At 38.1% G+C, this 21,068-nt stretch overlaps 1 protein-coding gene across 1 annotated transcript; it reads right to left on the bottom strand.

The window, feature by feature from the left end:
* Positions 1 to 1,047: 1,047 nt before the first annotated feature.
* On the bottom strand, positions 1,048 to 20,426 carry ctdsp2 (CTD (carboxy-terminal domain, RNA polymerase II, polypeptide A) small phosphatase 2). Its single transcript, XM_036559366.1, has 7 exons — positions 19,816 to 20,426; positions 16,132 to 16,283; positions 13,084 to 13,185; positions 11,625 to 11,681; positions 10,718 to 10,810; positions 6,435 to 6,620; positions 1,048 to 3,704 (listed from the first exon to the last, which is right to left on the bottom strand). The coding sequence occupies exons 1-7, from the start codon at positions 19,874 to 19,876 to the stop codon at positions 3,579 to 3,581; spliced, it is 777 nt and encodes a 258-aa protein (XP_036415259.1). The 5' UTR covers positions 19,877 to 20,426; the 3' UTR covers positions 1,048 to 3,578.
* Positions 20,427 to 21,068: the final 642 nt, after the last annotated feature.

Genomic DNA, 21,068 nt, shown 5'->3' with positions numbered 1-21,068 from the left:
AATTACACTTTTAAAAACGACGGTTCTTTGAAGGTTCTTTAGTAAAGAAAATGAACACTCAAAGAACCCTTTGCATGAGTAAATGCTTCTCTCTATGGTGAAATGGTTCTACAGATTGATGGGGAATGTGCTGTACATGGTTCTATATAAGACATTTTTGAAAAGGGTTCTAGATAGCACCCAAAAGGGTTCTTCTATTGTGGCGATGTCAAGCTTGGAAGAGGATGTGGCGAGCTGCGAGAGGACGCGTACCGTTCTGACTGATCTCAAAAAACAGCCATTCTGTGAAAGTAGGGCTGGGCAATATGACAATATTTAAGCAATAGAACATGAGAGGGAGTGTGTTATTGTGAAATAACACCACGTGACGTTATTTCCAATAACACACAACCTCGAATGTTCTATTGCTTTAATACAACAGTTAAACAAAAAAATTAAGAAATAAATAAATTGGGCGGTGAACGTGGCATTTAATATGTTTTAATGTTAGCAATTCCTTCCACCAAATTATAGTTCCTTAACAAGCACCTCGTGTCTACCTCAGAGTAATGAGCTCCGCTCACTTGCTGCACAGCAGTTCGTTCTCCAGCTCCATACAGACCAACTGACAGTCTGGGAATTTAGTGTAGTCTCATCTTCAGAGTCTGACCAAATCAGCTGTAGGTCAAATGTGATCTTAAAAGTATCCATCAAGCAAAAACGTTCAAATGGCTTGAGCGTCTCCTACAGCTGTCAAAGTCGTTGCTTAGCAACAGCGTCTCAGCGGAGTGATACAGTGTTTGTGAAAAACCTGTGATGTTATGGTGAAATAACAGCACGGTTAGAACGCTTCTCAATCAATCAGCTTGCGCAACTGTTGTATAATTATCGTTATCGTGACCAATTATGTCACAATACAATACAGTATGCTTTTCTGTAGTTATGGTGTATATCGTCAGTACTTGTAGACACTGACCTACTGCATGTTTTCTTATAAAGAGATTATTTTTAAAAATTGTCCCTTCGACTGGATTTAGTGCCAAATACTGAATTGTTTTTGTTTAATAATTTTTTTTATTTTTTATTTTTTTTTAAATGTAGCACTACTGGGTGTTTTTCCTCAGTTCTAACCGAACAGATGTCAAATAAAAATCATGACATATCAAGTATTGTGAACATTTCTTGAAGCATTGCAATATTATATTTTAGCCATATCGCCCACCTCTAATGGAAAGTAATTCAAATAAATTTGCAGGCTGATCTCTGCTACACATTATAGTCGCCTGTTGTTCTGCACATTTTAAACCTGAGAGCTTAACCTGACATGGCTTTTAATTAAGCGTGTACTGACTTCAGTACTGAAAAACTGTGAAAGTGATCGTACATGAACGTAAAACCGTATATCAATATGTCCATCACTCTTCACAGCGTCTCTCGTTTACTGTCTATTTCTGTGGAAATCACTGTCAAAGATCAAAAACAGGCAGCCTATCAGAGTGCAGTGGGCAGGGCTTATGCATCTGGGTGCATCCTCTCTGTTTCTGTATCATTTACAGCTCAGTTTCTCTGACTTTCTCTCAGACTGAAGGACATACTATAAATTTTGTATTTTTCTGAGCCGAAACAGTCAGTGCGGGATAGAATTAGAGCTCTGTAGAATCAGGAATGTATTATCAAAAAAATGTCAATCATCTAATAAAATTTAATCGCTGTAGAGCCACAGTGAACCTGAAAATATCATTACATCCTTATTTTTAATGTTTCTAGCCCAGGAAAGCTGCAGAACAGATCACACCCATCACGTTCCTGGGTTTCTATATGAGGTGGCAAAATTATGCAGGTTTCAGTTCTACTGTAAGATCTCTAACTGTCTCTTTCAGCTTTAGTGTATTTAAAAGGCGTTGAGGGTGATATGTGTTCTACATAGCCTGCAGTATGAAAACGTCTAGCACCCATGTTTCTCACCAATTCATTTGGAAAAATACTATTATGCATTATAAATCACTGCATAATAATTTAAACATGTCCAACCTTGTGGTTGGGAATATGATCCCTAAAGAAAAAGCTTTTGTTGTTTGCTAATCTTAATAAAGGTATCAGTAAGCATTTACATATACTGAATAGAGTCTGACCGATATCAGCTGCCCAATAATATCAACTGATACTGGGAAAAATGTGGTTTTATCGTTATCAGCAAAAAAGTCTACTAAAAAGTCTACTTAAAAAGTCTGCTAATTTGCTGATAATTAACAACGTTTCCAGTGAACATCATGGTTAAAATGACAAAAGCATAAAAAAGGCATCCAAACCTCACCTTTAGCCCCAGAATGATAACACAATAACACCTTCTCTGTAAAGCTAACTAATGGAAAAGTAAGAAAAATAAAAGGCAATTAACAAAGAATTCTTTGCTGAATATTACTTCAAAGTGTAACGTCCACCTGACGTTAAACTAACACTGTTCTCGCATGTGAAGAAAAAGACAGCAATTATTGGAGATGGTCCCTAAACGTTTATGGCCACGGAGAAAGTCAGCGTTACAAACTGAACTTTTAAAACAACCAACAAGGGCACTCGTCCTCAAAAGTAAAAAACTCACTCAACTGAAAGGGGAATTCCACTGAAATTTCTGCATAATGAAACAATTAAGATGTAAACGGAGTTGTTCAGAGTGGTTTGGTGTGAAACGCTCCGTTCTAGAGAAACTTACCGAGTCAGCATTGTTCACAGTGGTGGTGAAAGGAACCAGACGTCCACCTCTAAAAGCTCCCTCACAGAAAGTTATTACATGAAATGGTTATGAATACACTGCCTGATGTTTCATGACAGTCTTGGCCTTTACATCCATTCATGGTCAATGAATACATAATATGTAAAAATAATAATTTCAGATTTTCCTCTATTTTCCTATCAACACCATTCCATGTAAAACTCAGAAGGCATGTGTAGGTTCACTGGTGGTTTTGTATAGAAAATAAAATGTCTATATTTGTGTTGTAGTCATGACAACCCCTGATTCCTATCACCACCACTGTGAAGAAATCTGAACATCTTTATGCAGGAATTAAAAAAAAGTTGGTGGAATTCCCCTTTAAATGCACATTTGAAATGCTAGAAATAAATCAGTGGGTCTTTTCCCCCCTTCAAAGGCACAAAGCAGAAGTTTAAAGGCTTCACATTTGTGATCTGAAGACTCCTTTTCACAGGGAAAAATGAGAATTTGGCATAAATGCGACTGTGATATACTAATATTGTAAAACATTTGTAATAAAACGGGCACATCGACTGAGGTTTAAGGTCTGAGCTGAATTAGGTGTCCACAGAGTAAAGGAGAGTAAACGCTCAGATAAACTGAATGGGGTTCTGTCTTCTCTGATTGCTTCTGATGAGGATACAGGAACGTTGTCCTCACATGGACCCTGAGAGAGACTCTGTGACGTCACGGTGACGTTTCGGTGCCTCCGCTGGAGTGTGTAGGTGTTTGGTGGTTGTTTGCAGGCAGAATAAGGCATTATAGAGGCTTTAAAGGCTCTCCTGGAGCTGGACACCCTCAGCCTGAGATCTTCATGAAGACAGGCGGGGGATGCAGAAGGTCCTTGTCAGGGTTCGCGGAGCTGCTTCAGTTTAGTGCAGACGTCTTCTGCTCCACTCAGCTCCTCAAACACAGGCAGCAGGTTCAGCAGTTCTGTGTCCTCCAGGTCATCAAACCAGGACAGCACAGGCACCTGAGAAGACATCACAGAGAACGCAAAACAATGAACACAAGCTAAAGGAACGCTCTTCTTAATAATAAAAATAAAAATAATAATAATAATAATAATAATAATAATAACAATAACAATAACAACAGAAACTATTTTTAAGGTAGCACTAAATTTAAGGTGGCACTGTATTTAAGATATTAGTAAATATAAGGTGGCAGCCCATTTAAGGTGAGAGTAAAATATAAACAGAGACACATTCAATTCAGTATTACTTAATTACTTAAATTTCATCTGCTTCTAATAATGTGATATATTGGGAAAATACTGTGATAATGAATTTTATTAAAATTTGATTTCAATATCCTTCTGAGCTATGAAACTATGCAAATTAGCTCCATCTGCTGGAAAAAATAAGTGCATTCCAGCAATTCCAAACGGTATTTGAGGCGTGTATGTTGGTACATACTTACTTGCAGTAAACTCAATGTTCATATTATGTCTTATCTTATTCATCATGAAATTTACATACAATGTAAAGGGCAACACATTTTTATTATGTCAAAAACGGAAAAAACGTCAAAAATGAAGATCCAAGGTTTTCTTCCGACAACATATTTATTTATGTTGGTTTTAGGTTGGAATGTTTTACTTACATTCCCTGATGTTTATGGGTCAGAGACATGTTATACTACATGTAATTTGGAACTGTCCGGGTTGTGTGTTGTGGGTCTTTTGTTTTATTTATTTTATGTGCTGCTGCAACAAAACACTTTTCTTCTGGGATTAATAAATCTAATCTAATCTAAAAACCCTCACCACTTCCTCGTTCACTGACCAGATCTGACCAAAAAGTTGTGTTTTATTTTTAAAATGACGAAAAATTAAAGAGACGCTGTTTCTGTTCACTGCTGCACACAGAGAGCAAGATCAGGTTGCCCGATTGGGTAGAACCCAAAACTCGCTCTGAAGTAACAGCGCTGTTTTTTCATTACCCTGTAGTATTTTTTTAAATCTTACTAAAAAGTTAAATAAATAAATACAATTTATGCAATACAGCAAATAAAGATAATTAGGCCAACAATAAGAATTCCAAAAAGGTTTTCTATTCAGGTATTAAAATGAAGCATATCTTTTATGGTAGTTACAGAATATTCAAACATTCAAGATGAAAATTTTCAACAGATGCAGTCCTAATGTTATGACTTCAAACTTTCCCAAAAACAATTTAAACCCAAACCTTCACATGATCTATTACAGACAAAATAAAGCTGGAGTCACACTACATCACTTTTACCCTGATTTTAGCTCCAATTCTCAGTCTGAGCTGGTCAGCAGATTTTGAATCAAAATCGACAGCTCTAGAGAGAATCAAGTCATGTGTGAGCAGTGCTGACTCCGATTTTTGGCCTCCAAACGTGTAATTTTTTTTCAACCCAACTCAGTGTAATATATTGTAAACTGGTCAACGACGCAATCTGAACAGACTCCTGCAACAGCCAATGGAAATTGAGAGCAAGAAAGAAGAAAATACAGCAAGTAAACCAATAAAAATGGTGAAAAGTCACTCAACAAAACATTTTAATGAGCTGAGTTTAAGACAGAATCAAGTTCATGATCATCCAAAACTATAAAAACTACCAGACTGATCACATTTTTACATCCATTATCCTCACTTAAACATGTTTACCTGCTGCTTCTTTGCTGTATCAGCTCAAACGTCAGACAAAACAGCAGCAGCAGCTCCACATTTGTTTGTTTGGGTCTCCTAGTAAGTTCAGGTTCTATTCGGTTCAGCAACAGCTTAAAAGTCGAGTAATGTGTGATACCTAATCGCTTAGTGTGGATCCTCAATATTTCAGCCCGATAGTGTTATAATGTTATAATCTTTCAAACTTTCAAAGGTCATGTAGAGTATCCAGAACTTAAGCAAAAGAATACTAATTTCTTTTAATTATTAATTATATGTTTAATTTTATACTCCGGTTTCCTCCCACAGTCCAAAGACACGCTGCCAGGCCAATTGGACATGCTAATTTGCCCCTGGGTGTGAGTGTGTGTGTGTGAATGTATATGTTTGTGTGTCTGCCCTGCAATGGACTGGTGACCTGTCCAGGGTGTATCCTGCCTTCTGCCCAATGACTGCTGGGATATGCTCCAGCTTCTCCCATGACCCAGAAGGATAAGCAGCTTAGAAAATGTGTGTGTGGAAATAGGAATGTTTAATTTTACATTTTTATATTATATATATTATATATATATATATATATTATATTATATATTTTCCCCATAAGGTAACATTTTCTTCCCTGTAATGCAAAGCCTGAAAAAAAGAAACTCCCAATAAACAATCTGTGTAGGATTAAAGATTACAGCTAAGAGCCTCTCAAACCAAACAGCTGGTGGGGATTCCCTGCACAGCTTATTTAGCTTTTATGGACTTTAAAACAATCAAAACAACCTCAAGCTTGCAGTGAATGGCACTCACTACAGGTAACAGTCAGGTTCTTATTACCTTCAGGAAAGAACACAGAGCAGAATTAAAAACCGCTTGGAAGCAGAAAAGCTGCTATTTTATGGATGAAGCAAATATATTACGAAAGATGTCGCTAAAACTGAAAAGCAATATCACAGAATGTCAATATCAGATGATTTCTCGTTCAGCATGAGTGTTATGATGAGCTCCAGTTATACAAACATGCCCACCTGAACCTCTGTAATTAACCTCACCACCTCAGGTGTGCGTGTACTCACAGCGTTCTCAGGGTGGAAGATGTACGAGGCTGGAGAATTGTCCAGGATGAGGGTCTTGTTGAGCTGGCGTCCGAGACGGCTTAGATCTTTGACGTAGCAGCCCTGGTGGAAGACGCAGGACTCTCGGAAAAGGCGAGTCCGGAACACTCCGCTCTGGTCCAGCAGGTCAGTGACTGGATCAGCGTACTGAAACAGCAAGAGCAGCATGTCACACAGAGCCGGATCTGATCTGCAGCCTGCCACACACAGGCTTCGCTTCTTCAGGCCATTCTGGGTTCATAAACCGCCACCCAAGTTTATTTTGGGATTCACTTTAACACTTTTTAAAAATGTTCCTTTAGATACCATCTACAATTATCCATATCGCTGCTCTCAGAACAAAACCTTGTATATCTATTTTTGTCATTTTTCAGTTTTTGACAATTTCAAAATGCCTGCTGCCCTTTACATTCTGTGTAAATTTCATGATGAATGGACCAAAAGAAACGGCCAGGGTAACACTTTACATTAAGGGTCGCTAATCAATCATTAAATATATAATAAATCAACTATTAGTTTCCCATTATTTAGTTATTAGTTAACTCTTCATTAAGCATTAGCTATTACTTAGTAATTGATTAAGCACTTATCAATTAGTAATTAAGTACACTGTTAGTTGATAAGTTAGTTTGTCTTTAGTTTATGTCTTACTCATTATCTGTGTGCTAACTGCTGCTTATTACATTCATTGCTCAGTCAAAAACGCGACTCCTAGCTGAAAAAAAACATCTGAAAAAGCTGCTTCATGTTAGCCGGGCTAGTTTGGTTAGCAGTAGCTTCTAGCCAGCATAGCTAGCTTAATATAAACAGAGTCTATAACATTCATGCTACATATAAAAGTTCTTCTTTCTTTTGAAAACAGAATTTTACCGAAATCGCTGGCATGTTGTACAAATACACAGAGGCTGCTTGATGTGAAGCAGCTGCAGCAGAACTGCAGTAAAAACAACCTACAGCATCTCAGCTCTGTTTACAGTTAAATCAGAGCTTCCGTCCACTTCTTATTCTCGCTGTTTGTCACAACCGTGCAGGAAAACTAAAATACAGCTGTTGTAGCTCAGTGTTTGAGCGTTACAGTTCACTACTAAACATTTTGACATCGTGTCTGCAGTAGCTATATGGAGAGGACGTGAGTTTTACCCTGCTAATGCTTAAACCGGAAGTAATCGCGAAGCTTGTGAAAAGGGCACATTAATCATGAAAGTTACGTAAAAAAAGAACACCTTTTTTGCCTTTTATAAGGTATGAACTGCTCTGCGTCTGATTCATAACAATTTTGTACGATGTGGAAACAAGTGGAGATTTGAGCATAAATGATAAATCAGCTTCAGTGCATGAAACCAGCCTACCAGCACCTCATTTACATATCATTTACATGAAGCACACACTAATTCATGCAGATGTTTCAGTAGCCAGCCAATAAAACGGCAGTGTTTGGCATGAAAGCTAATGGCCGTGCTCGTGGGTGGAGTTTGATGTCCAGCAGTGAGTGCACTCCTCCCCTGCTGACCAAACTTAATAGTATTAAAATGAAAACAACTGGAAAAAATAAAATGTGAAATAAAACAAAATACTCAGTGCTGTTAACATAGTAGAGTGATTGTTTAGTGTAATTAATTCCCTAAAATAAACGCTGTATTATTGCAGTGTATGACCAAAGCTGTGTTTGTGAGTCGGTAGTATGAAACAAAAGCACAGTGTAATGTGTCTTTAAATGGAACATGAAATAGTTACAGCACTTGTTTATATCAGTGCGCATGTAAGGTAAGTACATCCACTTTTGTACTGGACTGTCATGCACACAAATTAGTATTATTGAAATTTTCTATTGTTGTTCTTATTTTTGCAATTACAGATTATGTTGACAATAATTTTGGTTAATTAGCCACATATCCAGCATTTATGCCCAAATTTACACGCACTCCTACCAGATATGAGTACAGATATGCCAAGATGAACGTGATGAATAACAAAACCGTCCATGAATTTGTGTGCGCTCATCTTACGGTCAGATGTGACCATAAGCATCTTTAATGAACAAGAACCAAAGTGAGAAAAGTGAAGCAACTGAATATATGGAGGTGATGGAAATTTAATTAACAGATAATTAGCAGGATTAACACATAAGTGCTAGTAAGTTATCACATTACTTCTTTATATGAGAAAAAATACTTATTAGTTAATTAACAATGTAATAAGCAGCAGTTAGCACACAGATAATGAGTAAGACATAAACTAAAGACAAACTAACTTATCAACTAACAGTGTACTTAATTACTAATTGATAAGTGCTTAATCAATTACTAAGTAATAGCTAATGCTTAATGAAGAGTTAACTAATAACTAAATAATGGGAAACTAATAGTTGATTATTATATATTTAATGATTGATTAGCGACCCTTAATGTAAAGTGTTACCCTGTAAAGTTACCATTTTGGAGATACTAGGTTTTGTTCTGACAGCAGTGATATGCTCTCTAAGCACAAATCTAAAGAAATCTTTAAAATCAATCAAACCATATGGCTAAAAAGTAAGTTTTTAACAACTCAATGTATCATTAAATTCAGTTAGTCTGGTCACATGACTACTGATTTTTAACAAAATGACTGACAACCCAAATTTCATTATGAAAAAAAAATAAAAATTATGTAATTATAACAGCTCAAAGTACCTCTGTTAGATGGTCTAATGTATAACTATACAAAATTATTAACTCCCCCAACCTTATGTGTGTGATTCTGCCTTTCAGTTTTACTACAGTCATGCACGGTATTGGGGTTTGTAGGCATTGCATTATGGGTACTGCTGTGAATTTATGTTATTACTTTAGTAAATGCATTCACTGCCATGGTGCAGAATGCTCTCCCACCCAGCTGCTCAACAACTTCTACACATCCACTGTAGAGTGCAAACTGACCATCTGTGTAAGAATCTTGTAGGACCCTCCTCAGCTCCCCATCAATGTCTATACATTAACACTACTCCTCTTCAAGCTCCTCAACAACTTCTACATCCACAGTGACCCCTCTCAGCCCCTTACTAACTTCTACAGGTCCACAGGGACCCCACCTTAGCCCCTCACCAACTTCTACACGTCCACACTGACCCCTCTCAAGCTCCTCACCATCTTCTATGGGTCCACAAGAAACCGCCCCCCACCTTTAGCTCCCCCCTCAGCTTTTACGGGTCAACTTCTACAGGTCCACAGTGACTCCCCCGTTACCTCCTCACCAACTTCTGCTGACTACCCCAAGCTATTCACCAACTTCTACAGGTCCACATTGGCTGTGTTTACATGCAAAGATTTTTGCCAATCCGATTGAATACATTCCGATTACAGATTCAGACTGATGTGTTTATATGCGCACTCTATTCAACAAGTCGATGGAAAATCTCAGTTTACATGCGCACTACAAGTAATAGGATGCAAAATGACGCGCATGCGTAGTGCTTAGAGTAAACGTTACCATGACAACGAACATCACGTGAGGTCCATCGGAGTGAGATGAGTTTCCAGTTGGCGCGCTCGAGTATTTAATTACTTTAAAATGATGTCAGACTCGAAGGAAAACGTCTTTCACATGTCCTTATTAAAGAAGGCCAAGAGGAAGACATCGTGCTCTGAGACACTTAAGATGGACGTACATCCCACTGCCGTCTTTTAAAGTTCAAAGCATAACTTCGTCTCCTCTGCAGACCAGTTTCTGCTCCCGCCATGTTAAACATTATAAACTTTTGCCAGAGCCAGTTTATGAGTTCTGTGCTTTTGCTATGACGCGACGCACGTGCGCAGAACGTACTTATACGTTCCGATTTGAAATGTAATTGGATACAGGCCTTTACATGGCTATTATTCTTCTATTTAACAGATTATTTACAGGATTACCCACCACGTTCAATCGGATAGAAATTGTATTCCGAACGGCCTCAATCGGACTAGACTATTCTGACTGAGGTGTTTACATGGACATATTCTATTCCAATTGAGCTATTAGTCGGATTATTAACGGATTATTAGGCTGCATGTAAACGTGGCTATTGTTCCCCTTCAGGCTCCCCACCAACTTCTACAGGTTCCCAGTGACCCCCTTTAGCTTCTCGCCAATTTCTCCAGGACCACAGTGAAGAAGAAACAGACCAGCTTTAATCTGGTATGACCCCATACAGCTTCAAACAGCTGATGACGTGTTTGAGTATAAATACAGTAAACTTGAATTTAACTGAATAACAGAAACAGACTTACTTTAGCAAGACTGGCAGTGAAAAGCACACATTCAAACATCTCTCCCATACGCTGAAGGAACCTGTCAACATGTGGTCTCTTAAGGACATACACCTGATAAACAAACACAACACTTTAGTATTCATAATTACACAATCAGAAAGCCTGAAAATTACTTTAAAATAAATTATCACATTAATTTACACCACGCAGTCATTATGTCAGTGACTCCGCCGAGAAGAGGCCACGTCCAGAAACAAGTAATCAAAAATAGGCCACGCTGGTGGGATACAGCCTATCCTGGATTACTTGAATCAGGCCGAGGCCAACGAGCACCAACAAAACAAGGATTAAAGCACTGCACAAACAATATCTCCTCCAACACACTCAGTTAAAGCTTCAGTTTTCTCATTAATAAGTAACAGAGTAATACAACTGAAATCAGTGATAATTCAACTTAAATGTTAATTACCTGAAATCATTTCTAATTAATACAGTAATTATTCAGTTACCTGAATGAAAGATGACGCTGAGTAATAAAAAATTCAATTCTCATTTGTTCAGCAAAACAAAAGTAAAATACAACACAACAGCGACACCCAATATTGACTTTGGATTGGCAAAAAATTGGAAAAATTCTTAATTCAATTTTTAACTAAACAGAACAAAAAGATTAACCCTCTCCAGACTTCACCCACACATGTTTTCTTCCATAGTTTGTATCACAATACCTACATTTAGCACCAGTTATTCATTCAACCTAATGAGAAACTGTAGAACAGACTTAGTTTGTATCACAATACCTACATTTAGCGCCAGTTATTCATTCACCCTAATGAGAAACTGTAGAACAGACTCAGTTTATATTACAATACCTACATTTAAAGTCAGTTATTCATTCAACCTAATGAGAAACTGTCGAACAGACCTGGTGTGTTGTTCCCTCAATCTCCACCGGAACAATGAAGTCAGCATTACTGATTGGCTGTGGAGGAGATAAGACAGCATTTATGGTTTCACAACTGGTTTCATATCTGATATTTGCCTTGTGCAGTACGCGCGTCAACACAGCACTCTGACATGGACTTCAATTTAATTTACTTTAGAACAGTTTCAATATGACTGAGCATATGGGCTATAACTGTACAGCTATATGCAGCCCAGAGGAGGAACAAGAAGTAAATGTTCCCTATTTTAAGTCGTGGTAAGTCAACCAATAAGGATGTTCTGTGACAAAGATAACAATTTAAAATGTTATACTCCAACAGTTTTGGTTTTAATTCAACAATGCTTTACTGACTGGTATGATTGACAGTTTTCAGTAGGCACACTTTTTACACAGAGTAAAATATTAAACATATAAACACTCAAGTTTACACATTAAACATCCAGCAGAGCCTGTATAAAGAATAAGATATGAATATGATAAAACATGGCTTGATCAGACCTATCTGGGGACTCTTTGGGCGTGGATAATGGGCAACTTAATTGACAGCTCTTTGTCTAACACTCCTAGCCTGTTCTGCCCCTCATACAGAACTAAAATCATTATCCAGCTTTTATGTGACGATAATTGGATGGAAAAGTCACGGACAAAGAGACAAGCAGATGGACAGATGAAGTAACGCGTGAATGAATGAACAGACGAGTAAACAATATTGGTGTTGATAAACAAGTGAACGGACTACAGGCAGCTACAGACAGGTGGGCTAGCGTGCCACCTTTTAGTTATGCTGGGTTAGTTTCAGCTCACTAAGCTTCTCTCACTCTGAAACTGTTCTGTGTGGGCAGGGCCAGATATGCAGCCCTGTAATTGGTCAGGGGAATGATTACAAAAGTGTTAGCCACGATTTGAACTGCCCAGTTTACATTGAAAGAAATATGGTAAAATATATCAGTCATTTACTGGTCAGTGGAACATTATTCAAAGGGTGAACTTAGTACATGTTTACTGTTTGCCTGCAAGAACAAGATTAACCTGATTAGAAAGAAAATATAGATTTAGGTTCCGTGAGTCTTTAAATTCAATTAAACCTCAGAAAGTCACAGTCCTCTTCCTGGTGAGCTACTTTCTTGGAGAGTTTATTTCCTACCTGACACCCCGCTTACCTAACCTAACACTAACGCAGCCAATCGGGGACTTCTAAAGAAGTTTTCTGGCTTTGCAGGTAGGTAGATCTTTAGGACCAGTGTTGGTGACAACTGAGGTGGAGGATGTAACACATTTTCACCTAGAAAATCAACAACAACGTGGAATTTGACCATAAAACTTTGCACACAAATGTATTCACTATATTTAATTACATCATTAAGAACTCCCCGCCACCATAGATGCAGATAATGCGCATGTGAAGTGTTTTACTTTTGATGTTTGTGTTATTAGTTACCTTGAAGGAGCTGTGCACTAGAGTTTCATCCAGGTCTATAACAACACAGATCTTGCCCTGGTCTTCGGCAGTCACCTCGGGCAATAGGCTTGCCTCTGGAATCTGACAGGACAGAAACAAACAAAATGTGTTGAAATGTGAAAATTATTGCTCATCAATTAATCGATAATTATCAATAAAATCAACAGATCAAATTTATCGCTCTTCGTTTTTTCTTTCCTTTTTGTATTAATGAGCGTTTTGCGCTTTGACCCATTATCCAAAACTCCATTCCAGGTTTTACTTTAACTTCTGTTTTTCTTTCATTTAGCCACTGAGATTCAAAGACACAGAGACGCAGTGTTAACAGCCCATTCTGCTAAAATAAAAACCCTAGTGCAGAGGTCGGCAACATGCTGCTCTTTTACTGCCCAGTTGCAGCTCCACAGCAGAATAAGATTTTTAGGTAAAAATAAAATAATCCTCCTTTGCAGTAAAATAAACCTCTGCTGATCGTTCAACAAAGTTTTAACAATAAATGGTCTGAAACACTGGAGCTAATGTACAATGGCTAATTCACCAACCTTTAACCCTGAAACGCACAAAACAATCTTGTCTAGCTAGTAGCTAACGAAAAGGCAAAGAGAAAGACTTAAGATGGACATCAATGATTTAGAAACAAATTGACTTGTTTGCATTTATAATCACTCCAGCTGGTTTCCTGATATGTTTAATCTACAACGAGAAACTGTCAAACACTAAAAAGCTGCAAAGCTGAATTCAGCTTCTCATTCACCAGCTTCTTGTATGAATTTTCACTTTCCACCTTAAATGGTGCAGCAGTTACATTCTGACATGTCAGGCGACATTTAAGTTAGAACGGGAATGAGAAGCTGACTTCAGTCTCATTAAAACACTGGGAGACATTTTACAAGAAACTATTCTACTTTTGTTTCCTGTTGGAGATGTGAGAAAAGTGGCTATAGCTGAGCTAATGCTTAAAAAAAGCTTTGCCTTTTGGCTTATATTTTAATTTTTAGCCTATACTAGTACATTAGCACATACTGAGACATAGTTACAGCCAAGATGGTAAAATGGACATAAAACATTGTGGCTCCTGTGGAACTTAACTTGTTAGGCCTTGACTGAATCATTAGGGCTGGTAAGGGAGGTCTGAATGAACTGAATGAATAGTCAGCTGATCACAATTCCACAGCATAATTAATTCCCTGACTCTTCAAACCTAAATTTCGTGCTGCGACAAAACTCTGACAGGTGTCTTCATGAAAAACACTATTTTCTAACAAGCACTGCGCTCAGTGGATTTCTGTCATTTGTAACTGCAACTGTGGCATTATCATAATCAGCACAGAGCGCTGGGAAAGACGCTGCCAGAACTGGAGCAGCAGTAAAAGCACAGCCATAACCAGCTATGAGGACACCGAGGACCTGCTAAGGTAGATTAGACTACCCATCAGCCATGACTGGTTCCCAGCTGACCTCAGAGCTGCGGTGGTGTGTTTATTTCTGTAAGAGACGCTACGCACAACACTGGAATCCTCTTTGATGTTATATAGAACCCTTTTCAAAAAGGTTCTATATAGAACCATCGACAGCACATTCCCCATCAACCTGAAGAACCATTTAATGATGTAAAGAACCCTAAAGATGGTTCTTCAAGGGTTATTTAGTGAAGAAAAGGCTTTTGGTAGACCCATGAGCACTCAAAGAACCATTTGCATGATTAAAGGGTTCTTTGCATCATGAAATGGTTCTTCAGATTAATGGAAAATGAGCATGAATGTGCTATATTGAACCTTTTTGAAAATGGTTCTTCTAGTGTTATAAGCTTGACAGTGTAACAACAGCAGAATCATTTCTATATAGAACCATCTACAGCACATTCTCCATCAATCTGAAGAACATTTAACCATGCAGAGGGTTCTCTGGGCAATTTTCTTTACTAAAAACCCTTGAAGAACCATCTTTTTTAAGTGTGTACTGCACAGTGTGGAGCAGAATAGTCATGCTTTTATTATATTTCAAGGCGGATTACATTCAATTCTCAAACTAAAATTTAGTTTTTAAATTTAAATCCTCATGGATTGTTTTTCAGTACAGAAGTGAAAACAATGTAATAAAGGGTTTGTTTTTTATTTTGGCTCACATTCTGCAGCTCATTATGAAACAGTAATGTCATTCTTGCTTGGCATTTCACATTTTTCCACTGTGGTAATTGCTTTTCAGTTTCAAACAAACTCCTCTTCATAAAGACTTATTCAGCACAACTTATTCAGCATATCTGGTGTGATGAGTCATACATTCATTATAATATTGTAAAAAATTCGGAAACCACTGATATTGTTGAAGGATCAGCACATTAAAGGACAGCAACATTTATTTTGCTAGTTGTCAGCTCGAAGTAAAGCCTTAAAGAGGAACTCCACCCATTGTACAAAATTCCTGCATAATTATAAATAGTTAAGATGTAAACAGAGTCGCTCAGAGTGGTTTGATGTGAAATGCTCCATTTTAGAGAAATTTTCTGAGTCAGAATTGTTTACAGTGGCAGTGAACCAGACATCTGAATTGACATCTGAGTTGGTAAGTTTTTCTAGGGCTGAACGATTTGGAGAAAATATCTAATTGCGATTTTTCTGACCAATATTGCAAATTAAATTTAAATTGATAGGACTTTAAGTTAAAATTAAGGCCTGTTTTTTTTGGACTAGAATATCCACCTTTTCTGGCTGAACGCTGTGTGCCAAACTGCCAGTAAGCTGTGGTTGTGATGTCACAACACATGGAGGTCTGGTTGCCTCTGACTGGTCTAATTCTACAGGCAGTTCACACGTTACGTGAAAATTTAAGACAATGTTTTTGGTAACGTTGGCTATAACGTTAAAGAATTCCAGCTGCACTCTCTTAAATTGCGATTTCGATATAAAAACGATCTCTCAGCCCTAAGTTTTTCTGCTATGCAGTATTAGACATCAAAGTGTTTACATGTCAATGACACATTCAGCCACATTCGTTTCCTAACTAATGAAACGGAGCAGAAACGCTCACCTTGGCGATGGTCCCATTCTCCTCAGGAGGCAGCAGGGTATCCTGGGAAGGGGGTGGCGGTTGGGGGACATCCTGTGCGCGAAGGCAACAGAAAAGAGCTTTGAAGATGTTCCGACTTCGAGGTTTCTTAGGAGAAGATTTTTTCACCTGGCCTGAAAAGACAGAAAAACACGCATCACATTAAACATGCATGTGTGTTTATATACACGTGCAGTGCTGCATATTAAAGTATCTGTTAAGCGCTTCCTCTGGGCAGTAAACATTTATTTATTCAATAAACACTAGAATAAACACAAATAAACAAACTACTGTGATAGTTCTGAGTGTGAGTGAGTTATCTTAACCTTTTCCTTTCCTCTCCTGGAGGAAGTGTTTACATTTACCATCCAATACCTGCTTTACCTGATCAATACTTCATTAAATTCAATCAGGCAATGGAGCTGAACAGATCCATGTGACGGCTGGAGAGCAGAAGAACCAAATATGTGCTCTTCTAACTGTACTCTTATAACTATATTCATAAATTTTCTGACAAACAACAGGTTTTACTCTTTACTGCGTTTATTTGTACTTTTTCTAATTTTATCTTGTGTTTTTACTGGCACAAACACACAAACCGCTCAGACAAACAGTTGCTTTTGGTATCTTATGAATGTAAAGACTGAGCAACATGTTTATAACCTCTAAATTTATCATCAAAATTCAATACTGAAATTCAGAAAACACTTTCAAACAATAAACACACATACTTTAAAAGAATAAAGCTGCAGAGGCCATACGTTACAGTCTTTTTATGTGGATTATTGCTTTTATAAATGTTGACAACATGTGATATTAGAAAATACACACATTTTCAATATTTAGGTTATGATTAATAATAACCACAGCTGATAGTCTACCATCAAGAAATCTAGTTTATTTAGAGTACGATATTGTTGTTGTGGACCGGTGAACAAGGACAATAGTCACTGCACTCTTCCATTTTTTGTCATATAATACTGAACTTATCAATATATCAGTGTGTAATGCAAAAAAAAACTTTATAAGCATTTTTTGCTCACCAAATTACCATCACAATGATAATGCTAATTCATGCTAGCACCACAATGAGATTTCCTGTATTGTGTTAGCACCAAGCTAATGGTGTCACATTTGTCTTCCCACCAGTTTAACAGCACTTACAGCAAACAAACATCAAAAACATGGGGATTTGCTGTGAGTAAGACATTAAGGTAGCACATGGCCTTCTTTGAGCTGAATTTTGAGGTCATTCGACATCTAACGGTAAATTAACAGAACAGCCTTCTGATCCATTAGGGCCTATCTTCTGACCAATCAGTATCAGCCTTCTGATCCATTAGGGCCTATCTTCTGACCAATCAGTATCAGCCTTCTGATCCATTAGGGCCTTTCTTCTAACCAATCAGTACCAGCCTTCTGACCAATCAGGGCTGAACTTCCGACCAATCAGCATCAGCCTTCTGGCCAAACAGGGCCAAAAATACAAAAATATATAAGTAAATACAGAAGGTTTTCAATATGTTACTAAAATACTTCACAATACAGCTTTAAAGGGAAAACTACAATGTCAGAAGGTATTTATCGTATAAATATGTGCAACAGGCATAATTTTCTACACTATGTTAATATTACATAGCTTGAAAGATTAATAAACTGCGGCTTGAACGAATCTCTGTTGCTGGAGTTAAAAGATCACAGATCAAACACTGCAAACACAGAGACTCACATCACGTCATTACAGTTCATTCTGGGGTCAAAAAATAAATATTGATCATTCTCTTTGTACAAATAAGTCATCCTGTAAGTGCATCTTTCTCTGGAAGTACTGAGGGTTCCTGGCTAATTTGGCCTTTTTTGCTTCAGTCTCACAGTAAAAGCCTCACAGACGCCTCATCACTGCAGAACACACAAGTTCATCAATGACTAAGACTTTAAACAGCCCATATCACTTAAAGTCATTTTTCTCTTCAAGAGTGACCAATCATCCAACCTGTCTCTATCCCTTAGGCTGAAACAGGCTGTTTTTGTTACTGTGCCTTTAAGACGTATGCAAAGATATATGCAAATGAGCACCGTTCTGACTGGCTGTGCCTTGTTTAAAGGAAGTCTGTAATGAAACACTCCTTCTAACTTCAGTGTGAGTGGGCGGGGCAAAACTGCTGTGGGCTGAACAGGCGGATACATGTAAACACATTGGTTTTTGTGACATCACAAAACTAGTTCAAAGCAGGCTGTTTTTAGAGCTGCATGTATTTGGGGAGCAAACAGGCCATTGTTTTTACACTTTAACAATGTTTACACACTACAGTAGCTCTTATTTATCAAAAAAAAAAAAAGGTGAGCTTTTCCACGAAATGGGCTCTTTAATAGAAACAAAATCCTGCAGGAACCGGACAAGCTATTCCAGGGGTGCCCAAAGTCCAGTTCTTTGCATGGTGAAATGGTTCTTCAGATTGATGGAGAATGTTCTCAAAGAAATTTAATTTAAGCATGCAAGTGGTTCTTTGAGTATTTATGGTTCTATACAGCACCAAAAATGGTTCTACTATTGTTACAATGTCAGGCTTGTATACAATAGCTGAACCCTTTTTGGTGCTGTATAGAACCATATACAACACATTCTCCATCAATCTGAAGAACCATTTCACCACGCAGAGAACCATTTAGGCATGCAAATAATTCTTTGAGTGTTCATGGTTCTATATGGAACCTCTATCTTTACTAAAGTACTCCTAAAGAACCATCTTTCAAAGGCACAGTGGTATTTTATCATTTCTGTGAAAAACTGCTCGCAATATGCAATCCTGAGCAGACTGTGGATGTATACAGGAGTTGTGTTTGATTGGATTTAGTGCAGCAAAGTGAGGGAAATGGAAATAAAAATCAGTGTTCTCAATTTTTAATAGTATTTCATATGGTGTGATGCGTTCCGATTCTTCAAACATCAGAAAAGAAAGTATCGTGATAACTGTGACATATTATGATGTTATGTTGTTGCCATATTGTCCATCACTGCTGTAGACAGTCATTGTAGTTTAGCCATAATAAGAGATTAAGTGCTCCTGTTAAAGGGGAATTCCTCAATTTTTTTATAAATAATTGAGTGTGTGAGATGTAAACAGAGTGATTCAGAGAGGTTTGGTGTGAAATGGTTCAGATTTCTTTACAGTGGTGGTGATAGGAACCAGGGGTCATCATGACTACAACACAAATACAGACATTTTATTTACTATCTAAGCCACCAGTGAACCTACATGTGTCTTCTGAGATTATATGGAATGTTTATGATTGGAAGAAAATCTGAAATAATAAGTTTTCTTTGGGGATAATTTTGTCTCACAGCACCATGCATGCATCCTTCCACCACTAATGGATTTTAAGGTCAAACTCTTCTCTAAACTATCATGAACAACGTCTCAGACACCAGGCAGTGTATTCACAACCATTTCAAGTAGTATCTTTTTGTGAGGGAGCTTTTAGATGTGGACGTCTGGTTCCTATCACCACCACTGTGAATAATTCTGACTCGGTAAGTTTCTCTACAACGAAGCATTTCACACCAAACCACTCCGAACGACTTTGTTTACATCTCAGCCATTTAATTATGCAGACATTTTGAAAAAATCGGTGGAGTTCCGCTTTAAAGCTTTAAGATGGACTCACCTGTTTTCGTGGGCAGCTGAATATCTTCTTTTTGCACTTGTGTAATGATAGAACTTTCCATCTAATAAATGCGGAGCCCCTCGAATCCAAACCGTTCCCCCTTCAGCTCAGACACTCCAACATTCAGCCAGAACAGAACCTAGCTGCTCGGCTCCTGCGACGTTGCGCCTTTAAATATATACGAACTTCACACATACATAGATGTTTTTCTTCTCCTTAAATTGAGTTTCTGCGATGATGGCTCGCCTCCCGAGTGATAGGAGCGCGTTCTGGAGGCGGGAGAGAAAACAGGCTACTGTCTAAACAGTAAAATAACCCAATTTTGATCCAGCATGGAGAATCCAGGCGAAAAAAAAGCAAAACAACCAAGGAAATGGGGCAGCGGGGCGGTTTCAAGTTCCCCGCATTGGAGATAAACATCCACTCGGACCGGGTCTCCGCTGACCGCAGAGCCGAACTGACCGAAAAAACGAACGATTTGTCGTTAAAAGAGCCTTATAATCCGCCGCAGTAGAGTTATTGGAGTTATTCTGCGCTCTTTTGGTGGCTACTGCTTTTGTTTTTGCGCCTTTCGGGGCGCCTTGAAACCGTGCGCCGTCGCGGATTGGACCCTTTGGAAGTGGGAGTAGCAGCATTCTTTTCAGCGCGCGCCTGTCGCACATTCCTCCCGCGCGAGGCCTACAGACAGACAGACAGACCTGTCCAAAAGTTTGTAGACACCTGCACCTACTCTTCTGGGAAGGCTTCTAGATGTTGAACATTGCCGTGAGGATTTGATTGAGCATTAGTGAGGTCAGGTACTGATGTTGGATGGTCAGTTCTGGATCACTCCAACTCATCCCAAAGGTGGATGGAGCTCCATCCCTCCAAAGAACACAGTTCCACTGCTCCACAGCCCAAATCAGTTTATACCCCTCTGTGACTTTGGTGGCCATGTCTAACCATTTTAGGGCCTTTGGCATGAACAAGAATGAATACTACATCATTTGTTCAGGAAAGTAAGGGTAATGCATTATTCTAAGGTAAACACAATAAAAGCATAAACAGGAGAAGTACAATCTGTAAGTCAATTTCATGTGCAAATAAAAAGTACACTCCTGTGCAAATAAATGGACTAAGACAAAAATGGCAAAATTTAAGCTTTTAATGGTCTTAAAAACAAATCACTAAACAAACAGCTGCAGTAAGTCAGAATGTGAAAGCTTTTCTTTTTGATTTCTTTAAATGATGAAGTTTTGTGTGTACATTTGCAG

Source organism: Colossoma macropomum, unplaced genomic scaffold, assembly GCF_904425465.1.
Source record: "Colossoma macropomum unplaced genomic scaffold, Colossoma_macropomum, whole genome shotgun sequence".
NCBI classification, from domain to species: Eukaryota; Metazoa; Chordata; class Actinopteri; order Characiformes; family Serrasalmidae; genus Colossoma; species Colossoma macropomum.
This window is presented reverse-complemented; position numbering and strand designations above follow the sequence as displayed.